Raw genomic sequence first — 17,701 nt, forward strand, 5'->3', positions numbered from 1 at the left:
CTCAGGCGTTTGAGACAATGACGGCGCTGACAGGCGGGACAGCGTCGTTCCTGCAGGTAGCTGAGGCGTGGGCGGTGGTGGAATGGGAGAGCGATTCATTCATCTACCCCCCGAAGACCGCAATAGCATGTGATGGGCAGTGACCGGGGCGGGAGTGGCTCGCTTGCTGCACGGCGTCGGTTGCGATTGTGTGGATTCGGCGTCATCCTGCAGCGTCAATCAAGAATCGACACCACCACTACACACCCGCCATACTGCTCGCATAGGGGCCGGCACACTCAATACCACCTCTCCTCCTCCTCACCATCCTCTCTATTTCCTCACATCTCTCCCATACCGCCCCCGAGCTTATATCTCGCGGTGCCGCGTTCGTGTGTGGATAAGCGTGTCGCTCTCGGATTCGGAGGAGAGAGCACAGAGCTCTCGCAGCAGCTGGGGAGAGATATCCATCGCTGACGACCCACCCGCACCGACGATGGCTGCTGATTCCAACGGCAAGCCCAGAGGCCCCAAGTCCAAACCACCGCCCGCCATGACCGGTCAAGTCAATGGCCACATCGACCACCGCCGACGCTCAGGCCACAGGAAGAAGAGCAAGCAGACGTACATCGGCTGGGCCGGCGGCATAGCTTCGCGATTGTTCGTGTGGTATGCCCTGGTCACGCTGCTATTTCGATGCCCGTCATCACAAAGAGATGTCACAGACGCTTCGCCGCGGATATGCAAGCCGTACCTACAGGCCAGAGACTACGTGACTCCATACGCTCAGCCATACTACGACCAATATCTATCGCCCTACGTCCAGCAAGCCCAGCCATACGTGGACCGCTTCACCGATAACGTCTACACTCCAGGCCTCGCCGCCTATACGCAGTATGGAGCCCCACGAGTCGCCGACGCTCAAAAGTTCAGCCAGCAGCAGTGGGAGAAGACGCTCAAGCCGCAACTCGAGCTGCTGCAGAAAGAGTCGGGCAAGCAATATCAACAACACCTCGGCCCACACGTCAAGAAGGCTCAGGATATCGTCCAGCCATACTACGATCAAGTCAGGACTTCGGTCGGTGATATCTGGGAGCTGGAGCTAGAGCCTGTCTACCGCAGCACAAAGCCATACGCCGAGAAGCTTTATCACCAAGGCCAAGACTTTGCCGTCAACACCGCTCTGCCTCAGGCTCAGTTCGCTGGCAGCACTGTATGGACTTTCTGGACGCGTCAAATCTGGCCCCGCATGCGTATACTGTATGGAGAGAATGTTGAGCCACAGCTACTTCGCATCACCGAGCGTTTGGGTCGGTACAAGGATGGCAAGAAGCTCGAGGCGGAGATCAAGAGCATGGAGAGCTCCTCCAAGCTCGCCGAAGCGTCTGCCGGTGTGGAATCTGCTGCTTCCTCCATCTCTTCCACCATCAAGGAAGCCACCGCCAGCCCATCGTCCGCCGCCAGTGTTGCCGCCTCCGCCAAGCCCGAATCCACCCCAGACCCCAAGGTCCAGTTTGCCGAAGACCTCAAGAGCTGGGAGCACATTTCTGCCAAGGCGGTTGAAGAGGGTACTGAAGACTTGACCGAGCGTATCAAGGACATCACCGACCGTCAGCTCAAAAGCGCAGAGAGCGTCGGAGATGCCCTTGTCATTCAACTCGAGCAAACTGCCGAAGCGACTGAAAACAGCGTCAAGGCTCGCATTCTGCAGATTGTCAAGAACCTGCCAGAAGATGTCGATGATAGTATCCTCGAAGCTGCAAACGATGACCTCACCCAGGCCATTCGCTCTGCCGGTCAGAACGTCAAGCAGCGTGCTCAAGCTGTTCGTGAATGGCGTCTGACCAACCAAGTCGAGACGGAGGACCTGGTTGAGAAGGCCCTCCAATCCACCCTCGAGACCATTGATGGCATTCGTGAGCTTCGCCTGACAGAGATTGGTCGCAAGTACGCTTCCTCGTCTCTCCCACATAAGGAGTGGGCCAAGTACAACGATCTCAAGAAGGCTACTCAGGCATGGAGGGATGACGTTGCAAAGGCTGCTCACACTCACCCTGGCATTGCAAGTGCTAAGGCTGCCGGCGAAGATGTTGAGAACCGCGCCATGGCCATTGCCGAGGATGCCGCCAAAGAGCTTGCCCGCCTGAAGAACGTTGGCAAGTGGAAGATCGCAGCGGATGACCACACTGAGGACTTCGCTACCAAGAATATTCCAGCTCCGGTCCGCAAGGCCAAAGATCAGGTGGTCGAGAAGGTCGCCGAAGCATCTCAGGCTGTGTTTGGTGAAGAGGAGAAGGGCACCGTCGAGAGTGTGTCCAGCCAAGCGGCTGAGAAGGCTTCCAGCTTGTCTGAGCAAGTCGTTGGCTCATCAACCGGCTCTGTTGAAACTGCCGCAAGCAAGGCCAGCGAGAAGATCATCGGATCTGAGAAGCCTGTTGTCGAGAGCGTTAGCAGCAAGGTCGCCGAATCTGCGAAGAGTGCCTCATCTGCTGCCTCTGAGGCCGTTGTTGGAACCGAGTCTGGCATTTCTGACTCTGCCACCGATGCTGCTTCATCCATCTCAAGCGCCGTCGTTGGTGCCGAATCAGGTCTTTCCGACAGCGCAACTGATGCGGCTTCGAAGGCGTCTGCAGCTGCAGAGAGTGTCGTTTCTTCGGCTTCATCCCGAGTCGCGGACAAGCCGTTGACCAAGAGCCCTGGATCGAAGTTGTCCAGCATTTCCTCAGAACAGAAGGAGAACAGCAAGTCTGCCAGCAAGAGTGTGGAATCTGCAGCTTCTGTGGTCTCCTCCAGCGGATCCTCCCTCGCCGACAAGGCCACTGGCAAGCCCCCTGTTGCATCTCAAGTCTCGTCCGGTGCATCATCCGTCCTTAGCGAAGCTTCATCCGGTGCCAAATCTGCTGCATCAGCTGTCAGCGATGCCGTACCAGATGCAGAAAGCGTTGCAAGTGCTGCCGAGGAAATTGTCTCCAGTGCTACAGAGTCACCAAAGAAGGTGTTCGCCGGTGCCAATGCACAGGTCCTTGTTGAGGCGAGGGAACCAATTCTCGACGACGACATTGTCGACGGTGCTGAGAGCTTCAGCGAGAGCATCCAGTCCATGGCCAGCGTTGCCGGAGACAAAGCAAGCGAGCTCACCAAGGCCGTCCAAGATGCCATCAAGGGCGCCACCAAGACACAAGGCACCGTCGAGAGTGTTACGAGCGTGGCTAGCGAGCAATACGAAAGTGCGATTGCAGCCGCAAGCAGCGTGCTGTTTGGTAGCCAGAATGCCGCCGAGAAGGGTAGCAGCGCCGCAAGAGAGCACTATCTTTCTGCAGTCACCGCTGCTTCCTACGCCATCTACGGAACTCCAGCATCTGCAGCTCCCCTCGCTGCCGCCAGCTCTGCCTACGATCATGCTGCGAGTGAAGCAGCACGCCATTACGAACAGGTCAAGTCCCGAATTTCAGAGCAGATCTCCGGGACTCCTAAGCCAGTCCACGAACAAATGTTCGCATCTGCCGAGTCAGCATACTCTGCGGCTGTCGGCGCTGCCAGCGATAACTTGCAAGCAGTCTTGGGTTCGCCAACGCAAAACGCCTACGAGAGCATTTCTTCCGTTGCTTCCCAGCGTCTCGTTGAAGGTGTGAGCGCTGCCTCTGCCCAGTACGCCAGCGCCAAGAGTGCGCTCGGTGCCACTCCCACTCCCGCCCACCAGCAATACCTCGCACAGGCACAGAAAGCGTACTATGAAGCTCTTGGTGTTGCACACGGCAGGTACTCCGAGTTCCTCGAGGCAGCATCCAGCGTCGTCTCGCCCACGCCAACGGCCACTGGCATTTCTGCATCCGCGGAGAGCGTGTTGTCCGACGCTCATTCTGCCTTCACCGACTACGCCTCCGAGGCTCGCTCCACATACAGCTTACTTCTGTCAATGGCCAGCTCGGCTGCGAACGCTCAGGGACAGAAGACCGTGGATGAGAGCGTTATGGACAATCTCCAAGGTCAACTTGCCGACGCGATGTCTATTGGAAGTTCTAAGCTCGCTCAAGCTTCTGCCAATGTGAGCAGTGCAGTCATTGGGAAGGAGACTCCCGTCACTGAATCACTCGCAAGCCGAGCCTCTGAGAACTGGGATGCGCTGATCTCGAAAGCAAGTGAGCAGGTCTACGGCGCTCCAGTGCCATTCACCGAGTCGGTTGCGAGCCGTGCGAATGAGTTTGCCGGCCAGGCCACCGAAGCTGCTGCGTCGCAATACAGTGCTGTGGCGGCACTCTTCTCTGAGCTTGTGAGCGGAAAGGAGCCAGACTTCACCGAGAGTGTTTACAGCAGGTTCCAATCTGCTTACAGCACAGGCGCACCAGCGATAGTCTCGCAAGCATCATCGTACGCCAGCGAGGCATACGTCCAGGCTGCTTCGGTGGTCTCGCCCGCCTTCATCCCTCCTACGCAGGTTCCAGGCATCTTGGAGCAGATGCAAGAGCAGCTCAATGCGGCCGTTGATGCCGCCAGTTCGCAAGTCTATGGCACTACCAAGGGCACTTACGAGGTATATGATGAAGCGCGATCGTCTGTTAATCTGATGCTAACTTCTTCGCAGCAAGCAACTGAGGCTGCGGCGAGCGTGTACAGCGACGCTGCGTCTCAAGTCAGTGAGGCGGTCTACGGCAAGGAGTCAAACTACGTCGAGGCTGCTCAGAGCAACATCGTGGACATTGGTGCATCGGCGTCGAGTGCTATCCAAGCTGCTATCTTTGGCTCACCAACAGGCACCACCGAGGCAGCAAGTAGTGCCGCCCAGAGTGTCTACAGCTCGCTCTCCAGCCAGGCCGCTCAGCAAGCCTCTGCGGCGAGCAGCGCTGTCAGCAGTGCCATCTTTGGCGAAGAGCAGACCTATCTCGAAGGCGTTCAGAGCCAGCTTCAAGCTGCGGTGGCAAGCGCGAACAGCCGCATCTCTGAGTTTGGTGTGCAGGCGAGCCAGGCTGCTACCGCTGCCGCGAGCACTGTGTCGAGTGTTGTCAGCGAGGCAACGCAGCACGTGAGGGATGAGTTGTAGATTGGCGTTGATCGCCATCACTACCAAGATTGGCAAAAGGAGGGTGAGACGATGAACAAGGTCAAAATCGAAGAGGAGATCAGCATGAAGCAGATGGAGGATGATGATGAGATGGGTCACCAGAGCCCAAGAAACACAATTCTCACGAGAGCAACGAGGTCACGAACAACTCGCACTTGTGTGAAGTGCTCGTGCGCGGATCGGAGGAGATGGATGGGTGGTGGGTGGTGTTTTATGTGTCTTGTTCTTGTAACTCTTGCAGTAGCGGCGCACGATATCCCCCATTAGTTCTATGTGAATGGTATACATGATATGAGTACGAGTATGTAGTTAGTTTTGAGTTTGATGATGAAAAATGGGGGAGGTAATGAATGATGTACATTGTGGAGAGTTGGCCCCTTTTCCCGTCTTTTCTTTCTGTCCTTGCTTCTTGCCTGTCATCGTTCTTCCCTATCAACAGCGAACAAGCGTCGTCAGCAACACCCACCTTCAGCGCATGCAGACACACGGCTCGGATGTCCCCAGCCGCGGAATTCCTCATACCATAGGCTCGGACTCATCTCCTTCCACACACCCCTACCGACCAGAAAGATGCGCGGCACCAGATCATGGGCCACCTTGGCCTTGTTAACAGCAAAACTCATCTCCGCGCTACAAACAATCACAACCCTCACCCTCAGCGCCGGCACCTCATACATGCCCACCAACACCTGGACGATCCCCACATCGACCGCCTCCTGCGCCGCCGGCGCCACAGCAGGAGCCGTACAAGCGTGGAACAACCCACCCGTGGGCGGGACATTCCAAGATATCAACGGGAACTACTGGCAGATACGGTGTGGGTATGATTATAATGGCCAGGGGTACTGGGGCGGCGAGACGGGTGGGATGGGGACGTTTGGACAGGGGCTTTATGCGTGTTTTCAGGGGTGTGCGAAGAGGCCTGGGTGTATGTGGTTTACGTTTTATGGGTATAATTGGGGGAAGACGTTGGGGACGGGGAGGTGTTGGTGAGATTTGCAGAACTTGAGGGGGAATGGTGGATGAGAGCTAATGTCTGGGTAGGAACCGCATGCAAGGCCAACAGGGCAGTCTCTACTACGATGGGACTTGTCAAGCGAGAGACAGCAGCTGTCCGAGCAACACTACGTTCAACGCGCTGAATAACTATGCGGCGGTGTATTTGCTGCAGGCTAGCCCGACGTTGCTGTGTCCGTACTACAATGGACTCATCTACAGCGATCCGAGCGGCCAGCAATGGCAGATCTTCTGCGGGTACGGCAACACCGGAGCGACGGCAGCTTCCACCGCTCGAGCATCAAGTAAGATGCCCCATCCATCCATCTTCCGCAACGAGAGCTAACAACACCCGCCAGATTTCCCCGACTGCGTGAGCCGCTGCCAGTCCGCGACGGATTGCTCGGCCGTGCAGTACCAGTACAGCACCACGGGCGAGCAGACCAGCACGGCGGTCCTGAACAGCTTGGCGACGTGTTCGTTCTACACTTCCGTCGCGAGTATCACGGGCGGAGGCACGACGACGTTCAACTTCGCCGCGAGGTATCGCACTGGTGGACCGCAGATTGTATAAAACCCCATATCTATCACCCCATCATTATATGCTAATCCCTCCGCAGCCCACAACAGCAACCGCAACCCCCACCGCCGTGCCCCTGAACTCCACCCCTCCCAACTACAGCTGCCCCTCCGTCAACGGCACCGTCGTGACCGACCAGAACCAGATCCCCTACGAAGTCCGCTGCGGCTGGGACATCACCGGCGTCGGCATCGGCGGCGGCGTGCTGGTGTCGAATGGCTTCAACGATTGCTTTTATCAGTGCGATGCTAACCCGCAGTGTGTGGCGTGGGTGTTTTCGGGGGGGTATTGCTATTTGAAGGTATGTCTTGTCTTTGACTGACTGGATGGGTGGGGTTGGACGGGATGAGAGGCTGATTCGTGACGTCCAGGCCAACCAAGGCTACTATCCCTACTTCACGGCGAGCTCGAACACGGCTCTCGTGGCGGGGATTCGGTATCAGGGGATCGTGACGCCGAGTCCGGGGAGTACGTCGTCGATTGCGGGGAGTACGACGCAGACTACGACGACGACAACAACCACAAGTGATTTTTGAAGATTGCGAGGCGGGTGATGTTTGAAGATGCTGATGAGGTGCGGTTAGCGACGTCGAGCTCGTCGTCGACTGTGTTTAGTACGACGCAGACTACGACTACTACTACTTGTGAGTTTTGGATGAGAAGGAAAAAGTGATTTCGGAGAGTGCTGATGAGCTTTTATTAGCGACACCTACTACTACGACGACAACGACGAGTACGTGAAGCCCGATATCTCTCCCCGAAGCAGTTTGAGAATGCTGAGATGAATGCTGATATGTGTCTCCTTTTCTAGCCACGCCTACTACGACCACTACCAGTGAGTTTTGAATGAGCTGGAAGAAGTGGTTTGGGGAATCCTGATCTTTCTATTAGCAACGCCTACTACTACCACGACGACAAGTATGTGAAGCCTGATATTCCAGAAAATCCGGCCTGAGGACGTTGCGATAAATGCTGACTTGTATCTCCTTCTCTAGCTACGCCGGCTACAACCACTACCAGTGCGTGAGATGAATCAAGCAAGTACAGAAAATGTATTTAACCTTCCCTCTAGCCAGAACAACCTCCAGCAGCTCGTCCACTCCCCAGAACGTCGTCACGTAAGGCTCATGAAGATTGCATTTGCTGGTTCCTGCTAACATTCTTCGTAGTTATACGACAGTCTCTGTTCAGACTCAAACGTAAGAGGCTCGCGTTCGAAGTTGAACCTGAGCTACCCAGTAACCACTTACTCCGTTCAATACTTGACGACGACCGCCATATCGACGCAGCCGGCTACGATGGTCATGTCGATTCCTCCCGCGGTCACTACGACTAGTTCGTATCCGGTGACGATTCTTTCGAGTTATCCAATTGTGACTACGGAAATTTCGACGCAGGTAGGCGCAGAGAGAGCTTGTTGGCGATGGAGAGAATCAGAAGTTTACTTGTGCTCAACAGATCATCTCGTATACGACTTCGTTCTATCAGACTCTGACAGAGACCACCACGGCTCCAGGTAAGCGAAGAGGCTCGAAATTTGGGGAGGCCAGGCTGCTGATCAAGACTCTTCAGCATCGACAATCACCTTCACCACGCCTTCGCTCGTCTACAGCACGTTGGTCAGTACTCAGCCAACAACAATCACGACTTCTATCGTTGAGAGGACGCGGGAGATCACGACGATTTCTGGTATGCCAGCTCGAAAGACGACGGAATGGATAGTTGCTGACTTCTCAAGGCACACCTATTACACAAACAGCCACTTCGTTGATTTACAGCACAATCGTGACATCGATACCATATACAACGACGACGGAAATCACACAGACCTTGACGCAGGTGTCAATTGCTCCCGGTAAGAACCCACAAGATCTACGAAGGAACGTACTTGAGCAGGCTGACATATCCAAGGCACCACGATCCTCCGAAACGTCACCTCGCTAGTCTACAGCAACATCGTGACAACTCTCGAGCGGACCGCGACAGTCAGCTACGTAGAGGTAAGCCAGGCAGCCTTATCTTACCCTTTTGCAACGGAAACGCTAATCTTTGATTTCTACAGACCACCACCGTCATCAGCACCGAAGAAAACACCGTGAGCGGGCCCACAGAAACAATTTATGTAAGGCGTTCCCGAACGAGCAGTTCCCTGGCGTCTTCTTCTTCGACGACGATAAGCTCATCGGTGAGTGACAGCTCGATTACAAGCTCAAGCGGTAGCTTGCCCGCCTCCTCGACATCCAGTACGGCGGTTCAGTCGACCTCTTCTTCTTCTTCCTCGGCGGTGGAAAACAGCTCGTCGCTTTCGGTGTCCAGTTCGGCTTCGTCGACGCTGGGGTCGAGTACGCCATCTTCGAGCAGTAGCAGCAGCGTGCGGACTTCGTCTTCATCGACGATGGAGAGCTCGAGCTCAGGGGCCGAGTTGACTTCTTCCTCTTTCGCCTCCACCACGTCCTCGAGCAGCACATCCACCATTCCGTCTTCATCTCCCTCGAGCGTAATAAGCTCCAGCTTGTCACTACTGGCATCGACGACACAGCCGACCACCACTAGCAGCAGCAGCAGCAGCAGCAGCAGGGCACAAGCTTCGACTTCGTCTACGATCACTTCGAGCTTGGGGGCTTCATCGACTTCTTCCTCGTCCACCTCTACTGCATTTCCGAGCAGCACATCGGGGGTTCCATTTTCATCGACCACTACTGCAACTTCAAGCAGCACATCCGCCATTCTGTCTTCATCGCCCTCGAGCGTAATAAGCTCTAGCTCGCCACTGCTGGCATCAACGATGCAACCCGCCACCACTAGCAGTAGCAGTAGCGCACAAACGTCGCCCTCTTCAACAGCTACCTCAAGCTCGGAAGCCTCCTCGATACCTTCAAGCTCTTCTGAATTCACCTCTTCGAGCAGTCAATCCACATCGTCAGCCTTGCAGGGCACGAGCTCCTCGGATCTTGCCTCGTCATTGGCAGCCTCTTCCACGGACGTATCAAGTCAATCTTCAACGTTGCAGAGCACAACCTCCTCCGACCTTTCAACATCGAGCTCATCTTCGGCTGCCTCATCGACGGACATGTCGAGTCCATCTTCCACGTTGCAGAGCACGAGCTCCTCGGACCTTTCAACATCTACCTCGTCTTCGGTAATCTCATCGACAGACGTATCGACTCAATCTTCAACGTTGCGGAGCACAAGCTCAACTGTTGCAATCCCCAGCTCGACACTCAGCCTTACTTCAAGTCTCAGCTCGACGCAATCACCATCTTCAAGCCTACAAAGCACCTCATCCAGCATCTCCAGCTCCTCGACTCTCACATCAAGCAGCGATTCCAGCACCATTGGAAGCAGCAGCAGTGAAATCTCAAGCTCATCATCTTCAGACGTCGTTACGTCTTCGAGCAGCAATCAGGCTTCAACAACCTCAACAACCTCCACAGAATCCACCTCATCTTCGATACTGTCAGTTTCGACTCCACATTTACCTCAAAGAACCACGCATTCCTCCACAATTACAGCTACTGCGACAGTGACGGCCATAATTAGCTGGAGCAGCACCCTACTCCCGCCTCCCTCAACGGCACCGATGAGCAACATTCCACAGACGCCATCTCTAACACCTTCATCTGCCTTGAGCCCAAGCCTTATCACCTCCAGCAACCCGTCTAGCAATTCTCCACTCACAAGCACACAGAGCTCCGCGCAATCGATCACATCATCAAGTTCGGACTTATCGTCATTCTCCAGCACAGTCTACAGCGTCACGCCAGCTCAGGTACCAACAGCAAGCACTTCGTATGAAGCCTGCCCAACTCAAACACAAGACATCTGCGGCTCTCAGAACCAAGGAACTACATGCTCCTCCACCAACGGCACCGCCTACAACATCAACTGCGGCATCGCGTACGTGGGCACCGAAGTCGACGAGTCAGACGTCAACTATCCGCCTCCACGGACTTCCTCGCGGAGTGCAACTGCGACTGGACGCAAACGAGCTCTCTCCGGGGCGGAGTGGACATTCGACTACTGCCAGGAGACTTGCGACTGGACACCAAATTGTGTGGCAATTAATTGGGTCAACGATAATTGCAATCTCTTACAGAACGTCACCGGCTATCGTGAGATGCCCGATGCTATGCGTGGGAGGCCTGTCGCGGTGTATACGCCGCCAGCGCCTGAGCCTTCGCATTTTGACGCGATGAAGATCTTTATGAGCGACGCGATTCCTTCGGCCTGTAGACGATGGGTAGTCACGGGAACTTATACGCTTTCTGCGACAAGGTGAGAACTCACATGAGGTGTAGTAGGAACTGGACCATACATCACTTTGCGAATGACGTAAAGTCAAAAGCTGTGAAGCAATTGGTGGATCTTGGATGAGCAATACCAAGACGCTTCTCCAGCCATCTCGCATGGCGCCATGCATTTGCAAAACCCAAAGCCACCAAGCTCGTTTTCACTCACCAAGAACACCAACAATCGCTGTTCAGAAACTAAAGCCATCATGTCTACAAGACTCGCCCGAATGCGCGACCTGGTCATCCGAGGCCGCAAGGCTCTGCTACCAGACGGAGGGACAATCTCCAAAATCCCACTCCTCGACATGCTCGCCCATAACTGGCACCTCGGATTCATCTCCTTCGGCGGCCCTACCGTGCACTTCCAAATGTTCCGAGAGCTGTTTGTCGAGAAGTATGGCTGGCTTGACGACACAGCGTACGACGAGCTGTTTGGTCTCTGCCAGGCGCTGAGTGGGCCCGGTTCGACGAAGATGCTCTACATCATCAATGTAATGCACTACGGCTTTGACTGTGGAGTTGCAGCGTTCTTTGTCTGGAGTCTGCCCATGGCGATCGCCTCTTGGGGTCTTGCGATGGGCGTGGGACAGATACAGGATGAATTACCTGGACCGGCTTACGCATTGCTCAGTGGGCTGAATTCGGCGACTGTGGGAATCGTTGCTCTTGCTGCCGTGCAGCTAAGTCAGAAGGCTATCACAGATCGCCTGACGAGGACGATTGTGTTTCTTGGGGGAACTGCGGGAATGCTCTATAATGCTCTGTGGTACTTTCCTGTGCTGATCGCTGTTGGGGGCTTGATGACGACCATATCGGATTTACGGCTCGTTCAGCGTAGCTGGCGGGCCTTGTCAAGGGACCAACCTCCTCCACGTCAGGCAGACGACGATATCAACCTGGAGACACTTGAGCAGCGCCGTGAAGCCTCCTCTGTGCGCCACCGGACATCTCGACAAGATGAAGCACAACCTCCTCAAGAACAGCAATCTCAAAGCAAGCTCCTCTCCTGGAAGACCGGTGTCATCGTTCTGACGTCCTTCTTCGTCTCCTTCGCCATCGTCATGGCCTGCAGAGGAATCTACTCCGACAGAAATCGTGCCTTCGACCTCTTCGCGAACATGTACCTCGCAGGCACGATCATCTTCGGCGGCGGCCCAGTGGTCATCCCTCTTCTCCGAGAATACATCGTCACGCCCGGCTGGGTCTCATCGCGAGACTTCCTGCTTGGACTAGCCATAGTGCAGGCTTTCCCGGGACCGAACTTCAACTTTGCGGTTTACCTGGGAGCGCTGGCGGTCCAAGGCTCTTCCACGCCAACTATAGGGGGTGCAGCCACTGCCTTCCTTGGGATCTTCGTCCCGGGAATGTGGCTCGCCACCGGTCTTCTGGGGATATGGTCCTCTGTTCGCAAAGCTCACGCGGTCCGCGCAGCTTTGAGGGGCGTGCATGCAGCTGCGGTGGGATTGGTCTTCACAGCGGTCTACCGGTTGTTCGAGATTGGGTATCTTGACGCTGAAGTGAGGAATGGAGGCAGCCTTAGTAGGGATCCGTGGTGGGTGGTTATTGTAGCGACGAGCTTTGTTGGGGGTATGCACTACAAGCTTCCTCCTCCTGCTGCGATCTTGCTGGGTGCGGTCATGGGTTTGATCTGGTATGCTGTCGTTCGCGCATGAGGAGATTGAAATGACCAAGGGCTTGCGATAGTATCGAAAAGGCCCTTTGCACCAATCGCTGTCGGGAAATGGCCGCATTGTCGAGCGGGAGTTGTGTATTCCCACAAACTTTGACAAACCTCCTGCTGTCGTCAGAGCATTGCCTTGCCGTTGCGTTGCACGAACAGCTGCTGTTCACCATCGGCGCAGGTTTCTCCACATGCACTACCACCCGTTAATATAAGATCAGGACATGCAACAAACAGGCCCTGCCACCTCCCTCAACGCTCCTTACACACGTCAGATCTTGCCAACCTCACCAATCATTTCAACTCGCCACCATGAAGCGAAAAATGAGCGTCAAAGACCGCGTCCAAGCCCGCCTCTCCAAGCTGCGCAAACAGCCCGTCGTAACACCCGAGCAGAAACTCCACTGCAAACTGGAAACCCTCAATAAAGAAGCCGAAGACCTGCAAAAGGAATGCGAGAAACTCCAAGCCAAAGCCGTCGATTTCACCGATCGTGCTTCAACGACCCAAGCCCCTGAGCCGCCCCCAGCAGACCGCAAGCCATTGTTCCAACGAGATCAACCAGGCTCTCGGTACGAAGCTCAAGTCGCAGCCGTGAAGATTCTGAACAGCGAGTGGCATTCGTTTGAGAAGAACGGTGTGAGGGGGTTTGAGACTAAACTTAGCAAGTTCGAGGCCAAGGTGCAGAGGTTGAAGAGGAGTTACTTGGACCCGAAAGCTCCCATGGGGACTGCTGAGCATCAGTTCGAGGGGCTTGATAATGCCATTGTCAATTTGAAGAAGCAGAGGGTGGAGTTGAGCAAGGCGGTGGCGAAGGTGCGGTTGCCGGCTGCTCTTCCGGTGAAGAAATGAAGCCGCTTGTGCACCGACGTTAGGTATCCCGAACGTTCGGAAGTTGTAGAAACAGTCTATGCCACTTTTACGAAGCTTTTGAGACACAGTCAGCGATTTGGCGAGGTCAAGGAATGTCATCGCACCTGAGGCCTTCTCTTTACGTCAAGTACCAGTGTACCACAACCCCGCTCTCTATGTAATGTGACTTCACGGGTCCGGCCTCTCGAATGTACAAAAAAACATGGCTCTGGCGTCTAGATTAGCCATAATTTCAGGTGGTATAGGTAGGTCGAAACCGTGCTTGCTTGTATAATCGATTGATGTTCGTTAATATCGTCCAAGAGTAGGCGGCATCGGCTCACTGACCGGCCAGCTGCTTCGGAAACAAGGAGCCAAATTGGCCATACTCTATGCTCCATTCGAAGCGCAGAAAGTCAATCCAATACTCCGGGAGGTCTTCGACGAAGAAGATTCGGCCCTGACGGACGTTAAAACCTACGAGTGCGATATCGCATCTCCAGATTCAGTGCAGGCGGCTTTCTCGGCCATTTTGAACGACAATGCCGCCTTTCCAAGCATTCTCGTCAACGCGGCTGGCATCGTCAATCTGCACCCGCTGGAGTCATTTCCGGTCGATGATGCGCTGCGCCATTATATGGTCAATCTTTATGGTCCGACTCTCACTGGGCAAGCGTTCGCCAGACTATATATGGCCGCTGCCAAAGCCGCAGAAGGCCGTGGGAAATCCATCCCTGGTGGGCGTATCGTCAACATTGCTTCTCAAGCCGCGCATGTCGCTTTGCACCATCACGGCCCTTACTGCGCTTCCAAGGCTGGACTCATCGGTTTGACAAAGTGCATGGCAAGTGAGTGGGGTGGCAGAGGTATTACCGCAAACTCGGTCAGTCCTGGACCGGTGATGACGGAGCTTGGGAAGAAGGCTTGGGCAAATGCAAAAGTCCGCGAGGAGTATCTGGCTGCTGTTCCAACGGGTGGTTTTGCAGAACCTTTGGAGGTGGCGAGGATTGTGGAGTTTCTGTGTCTTGATGAGTCGAGGAATATCAATGGGGCCGACATAAGGCTTGATGGGGGATACACCGCGAAGTGAAGGTTTCAAGGGAGAGATAGTACAGCGACAGTCCATGATAGTCTCCACAGCATCGCGTGGCAGTTTCAGAGGTAGCTTCCTCTTCTTGCCTATTTGGTTCTCGCTCTCCATAGCAGACGTCGGCAAGATGGGGCTCGAACTTGGATCTACGAGGTCATATTGTCGGTTCTCGAGAGCCTTGGCTCTTGCCGTTGATTCGCCCCTCGTCGGTGTCCTGGCGTGGGTTCAGAGCATGCCGCCATGTTCAAGCACTCGAAGTGACCTTTAGTCCGGCCTTTGGGTTAGTCGGTCCAGTCCCACGATAATTCCCAGTGTACTGCCTCGGTCGTGTTACGATACGTGAAGATGGCTGTACAGTAACACAGGTTTGTTTTGACCCAGGACGGCGAGCTGAGTGAAAAGACGCAGACAAGGTTTCAACCGCCCCTAATCCAAACCCGGCAATTCGACACCTCACTTCTCGGCGACTCTCCACGGGCATGCAGAAGCTGAGGCATTTAGCCGGTGACGTGCTGAGAGATCCTTCCCAAGCCGGCGAAACTGCGAAGAAGAGCAAGCGCCATTGAAGTTATTTTTGTGGCCATGCAAGGGACGGACGACCGCATCACCAGAGAAATCCTGCCAGATGACGTCGGGTCGGCTAACCGAGCTGCTGCGGCTGCGCTTGGCCTGGCTTGGTACGGCGCCGAAATGTAGTACGAATACGACCAGCTGGACGAGCTGAAGAACAGAAGATATATATGAAGTCGTCTCGAAATCTTCAAAGCTCTCACCACTCACAGTGCCAAGTAAAGATCCTACTTTCAATCCTCAGTCATATCAACTGTCCAAAGAACATCACTCATCCCCAATACAAGCTTCAAGATGGTCGACTCCGAACCCCTCCCACCGAACACCCTCAAAGTCGACTTCTCATGGAAGAAGTTCCGTTGCCTCGTCACCGATCCAGCACCATCAGCCACTCACAACGCCTCCATGGTCGTGCATTGCAACTTAAGAAAGCCACACCTCGAATTCCGCGACAGCAACGACGACGAGCTCGTTGGCACTGGCAACCTCCATACCTTCAAGATCGACAGCGAGTCCGAAGTAAGAGGCAAGCCGATGCACATCAAAGCGCTCAAACGCTTCACCACCGGGTACACACATCCATCGCAAGTGTACAGGACACCCGGAGGCGCGCCAATGACCATGACATGGACGAGCAGCACGGATTTCAAGCAATGGGACTTTGTCTGCTTGGACGAGAACTCAATACCCGTAGCCCGCTTCTCGAGCAACGTCTGGGCGGTGAGGAAGCTTGGCTTCATCGAGCTTATGGGCGAGAAGGCGGGCGATCCAGCTGCGAGAGAGGAAATCACCGTGGTGGGGCTAACGATCTACTATACCATGTTGCTGCGGATGAACAATATCTTCCAGCTGTTTGGGGCCGTTGCAGCTAAGCCCGGCTATCCCAAAAATGAGAATGCAGATGAGTATGAGATGTATACACCAGAGGCTGTTTCGTCGGGTCGGGATGGGGATTTGGATGCGAAGACGGCACATGCGAGGGTCACCACGGCAGGGTCTTCGTCCTCCTCGGGCATGAAGCCGCTCGAGGGTTGAGCAGAGTCTGTGTTGTTAGCATTTGCGCATTGGATACCCATAGCTAGGAATGATCAGTTTGTTCGAGTTTGATGATCTTACGCCTATGTTCATTTGTCTTCTAACCAAGGTTCTGTATGTCCCAGGGTATATGTACAGAAGGTGGCCAATTCACTGTTTCCTCTGATCGTCAGCACATTGCCAGCATTGAAGTCAGTACTGATTCGTGCACTTACTCTACGCATGCTGCTCTCTCATAAACAGAGGATTCAAGATAGCAGCCGCCCATTCGTACGTCGTAAACAAAATACCACCACTGAATACCGTCCGTCCAAGCCGCATGGTCGTTCCTTTCCAGAACCCCTTGACTCCGTAATCGGCGACGATACTTCGGAAGGCATCAACAGTGCTGGCACCTTTTGAACTTTGACATCTCGTCTTGATCGTGTCGAAAGGCTGGGTCGCTAGCGTAGTCACAGTTCCGGCTACTGAGCCGTTGGCAAAATTAGTAAGAGTTGTCTGTTGGATATCTCGTTTTCGCTCGTAGTCCTTTAAGATATTGTAGGTGCCCATGCGAAAGGCGGTCGCACCTGGATATGCAATGTTAGTAGATTTTGTAGATTAACATGAACTTGACATATCTGAAAGACGTACCAGCTTGCTTCAACGTCGTGCCCGCAAGTCCACGGTACAGTCCCATCAGACCGTCTTCCGCCAATATCGTCTTGATGCAATGCGTAGCAGACTTGAATCTCTTGTCATTCCTCGCATCATCAATCAATGCAGTCTTGATCCGCTCCGTCGGCGTGACAGCCGTGAAGGATGCCACGACGCCGGATGCCATGCCCGAGAGGAGATTACGAAGTGGCGAGAGTGTTCCACTCTCCGGGTCCTTGAAAGTGTTCTTGATGGTGTCGAAGGACAGGAATCGAATTCCATCCTTGGCAACGCTACCGACGACTAAAGGTAGACATCCTTTGTAAAGGGCTTTGACGCCTTCGGACGCGTAGACCTGGTACACTACCCGGAATGGATTCTTCGGTGTTGGTTGACCTTTCTGCTCTCGGAGCTGGACACGAGTCTTTGCGAACTCAAAGGGGTACTGCAGAATACCTTAGTCTTTACCAACAAGCAATTCTGCAACTCGAGACGTACCGTTGCAGCTCCTTCGACAGCTCCTGCAAAGCCACCAGCCAGCAGAGATACTATCGCTGGCGTGTTAGGATCCTTGGCATCGATTAGCATGGTTTTGGTCTCAATGTCAAGACCACCCACATGGCTCATGTTCGCCTCTTCGCCAGTATACTGGCCTGGGCATATGTTGGCGATATCAAAGGAGAGACAGACCCGGAAATAATGAGGTGAAGTCAACGGCGACGACCTCGGCAGCCCGAGTTCGGCGGGTCTCGGAAATCGAATCCCTTCAATGCTGCTGTTGCTATCAACGACAACAGCTCCCTCACCAAACACCTGATATTCCAACATCCGACTCGCTTGTCGAGGACGTTGACCGAATCTATACCTGCGTGAACGCCGCGCGGCAAAGGACCTCAATCATCGACTATGGACCGATAAGCCAGATCCTCCT

At 54.5% G+C, this 17,701-nt stretch overlaps 9 protein-coding genes across 9 annotated transcripts; 7 read left to right on the forward strand and 2 right to left on the reverse strand.

Moving 5' to 3' along the window:
• Positions 1-475: 475 nt before the first annotated feature.
• M409DRAFT_30121 (uncharacterized protein) lies at positions 476-5,017 on the forward strand (the record flags this gene model as incomplete). The annotated part of the gene is made up of 2 exons (XM_033809772.1): positions 476-4,510; positions 4,562-5,017. 2 exons carry the CDS (start codon positions 476-478, stop codon positions 5,015-5,017), a joined length of 4,491 nt encoding a protein of 1,496 aa, XP_033660260.1.
• Positions 5,018-8,867: 3,850 nt separating this feature from the next.
• On the reverse strand, positions 8,868-9,341 carry M409DRAFT_30123 (uncharacterized protein; the record flags this gene model as incomplete). Its single annotated transcript, XM_033809773.1, has 1 exon — positions 8,868-9,341. The coding sequence occupies one exon, from the start codon at positions 9,339-9,341 to the stop codon at positions 8,868-8,870; it is 474 nt and encodes a 157-aa protein (XP_033660261.1).
• A 58-nt stretch (positions 9,342-9,399) lies between these two features.
• M409DRAFT_30124 (uncharacterized protein) lies at positions 9,400-9,968 on the forward strand (the record flags this gene model as incomplete). Its single annotated transcript, XM_033809774.1, has 2 exons — positions 9,400-9,533; positions 9,584-9,968. The coding sequence occupies 2 exons, from the start codon at positions 9,400-9,402 to the stop codon at positions 9,966-9,968; spliced, it is 519 nt and encodes a 172-aa protein (XP_033660262.1).
• A 226-nt stretch (positions 9,969-10,194) lies between these two features.
• On the forward strand, positions 10,195-10,893 carry M409DRAFT_30125 (uncharacterized protein; the record flags this gene model as incomplete). The annotated part of the gene is made up of 1 exon (XM_033809775.1): positions 10,195-10,893. One exon carries the CDS (start codon positions 10,195-10,197, stop codon positions 10,891-10,893), a length of 699 nt encoding a protein of 232 aa, XP_033660263.1.
• A 219-nt stretch (positions 10,894-11,112) lies between these two features.
• On the forward strand, positions 11,113-12,579 carry M409DRAFT_30126 (uncharacterized protein; the record flags this gene model as incomplete). Its single annotated transcript, XM_033809776.1, has 1 exon — positions 11,113-12,579. The coding sequence occupies one exon, from the start codon at positions 11,113-11,115 to the stop codon at positions 12,577-12,579; it is 1,467 nt and encodes a 488-aa protein (XP_033660264.1).
• Positions 12,580-12,899: 320 nt separating this feature from the next.
• M409DRAFT_30127 (uncharacterized protein) lies at positions 12,900-13,439 on the forward strand (the record flags this gene model as incomplete). Its single annotated transcript, XM_033809777.1, has 1 exon — positions 12,900-13,439. The coding sequence occupies one exon, from the start codon at positions 12,900-12,902 to the stop codon at positions 13,437-13,439; it is 540 nt and encodes a 179-aa protein (XP_033660265.1).
• A 223-nt stretch (positions 13,440-13,662) lies between these two features.
• Positions 13,663-14,529, forward strand: M409DRAFT_71048 (uncharacterized protein; the record flags this gene model as incomplete). Its single annotated transcript, XM_033819009.1, has 2 exons — positions 13,663-13,705; positions 13,769-14,529. 2 exons carry the CDS (start codon positions 13,663-13,665, stop codon positions 14,527-14,529), a joined length of 804 nt encoding a protein of 267 aa, XP_033660266.1.
• Positions 14,530-15,393: 864 nt separating this feature from the next.
• M409DRAFT_60845 (uncharacterized protein) lies at positions 15,394-16,134 on the forward strand (the record flags this gene model as incomplete). Its single annotated transcript, XM_033814592.1, has 1 exon — positions 15,394-16,134. One exon carries the CDS (start codon positions 15,394-15,396, stop codon positions 16,132-16,134), a length of 741 nt encoding a protein of 246 aa, XP_033660267.1.
• A 216-nt stretch (positions 16,135-16,350) lies between these two features.
• On the reverse strand, positions 16,351-17,358 carry M409DRAFT_71049 (uncharacterized protein; the record flags this gene model as incomplete). The annotated part of the gene is made up of 3 exons (XM_033819010.1): positions 16,351-16,703; positions 16,768-17,215; positions 17,269-17,358. 3 exons carry the CDS (start codon positions 17,356-17,358, stop codon positions 16,351-16,353), a joined length of 891 nt encoding a protein of 296 aa, XP_033660268.1.
• Between the last annotated feature and the right edge of the window lie 343 nt (positions 17,359-17,701).

Source organism: Zasmidium cellare (genome assembly GCF_010093935.1).
Source record: "Zasmidium cellare ATCC 36951 unplaced genomic scaffold M409scaffold_60, whole genome shotgun sequence".
NCBI classification, from domain to species: Eukaryota; Fungi; Ascomycota; class Dothideomycetes; order Mycosphaerellales; family Mycosphaerellaceae; genus Zasmidium; species Zasmidium cellare.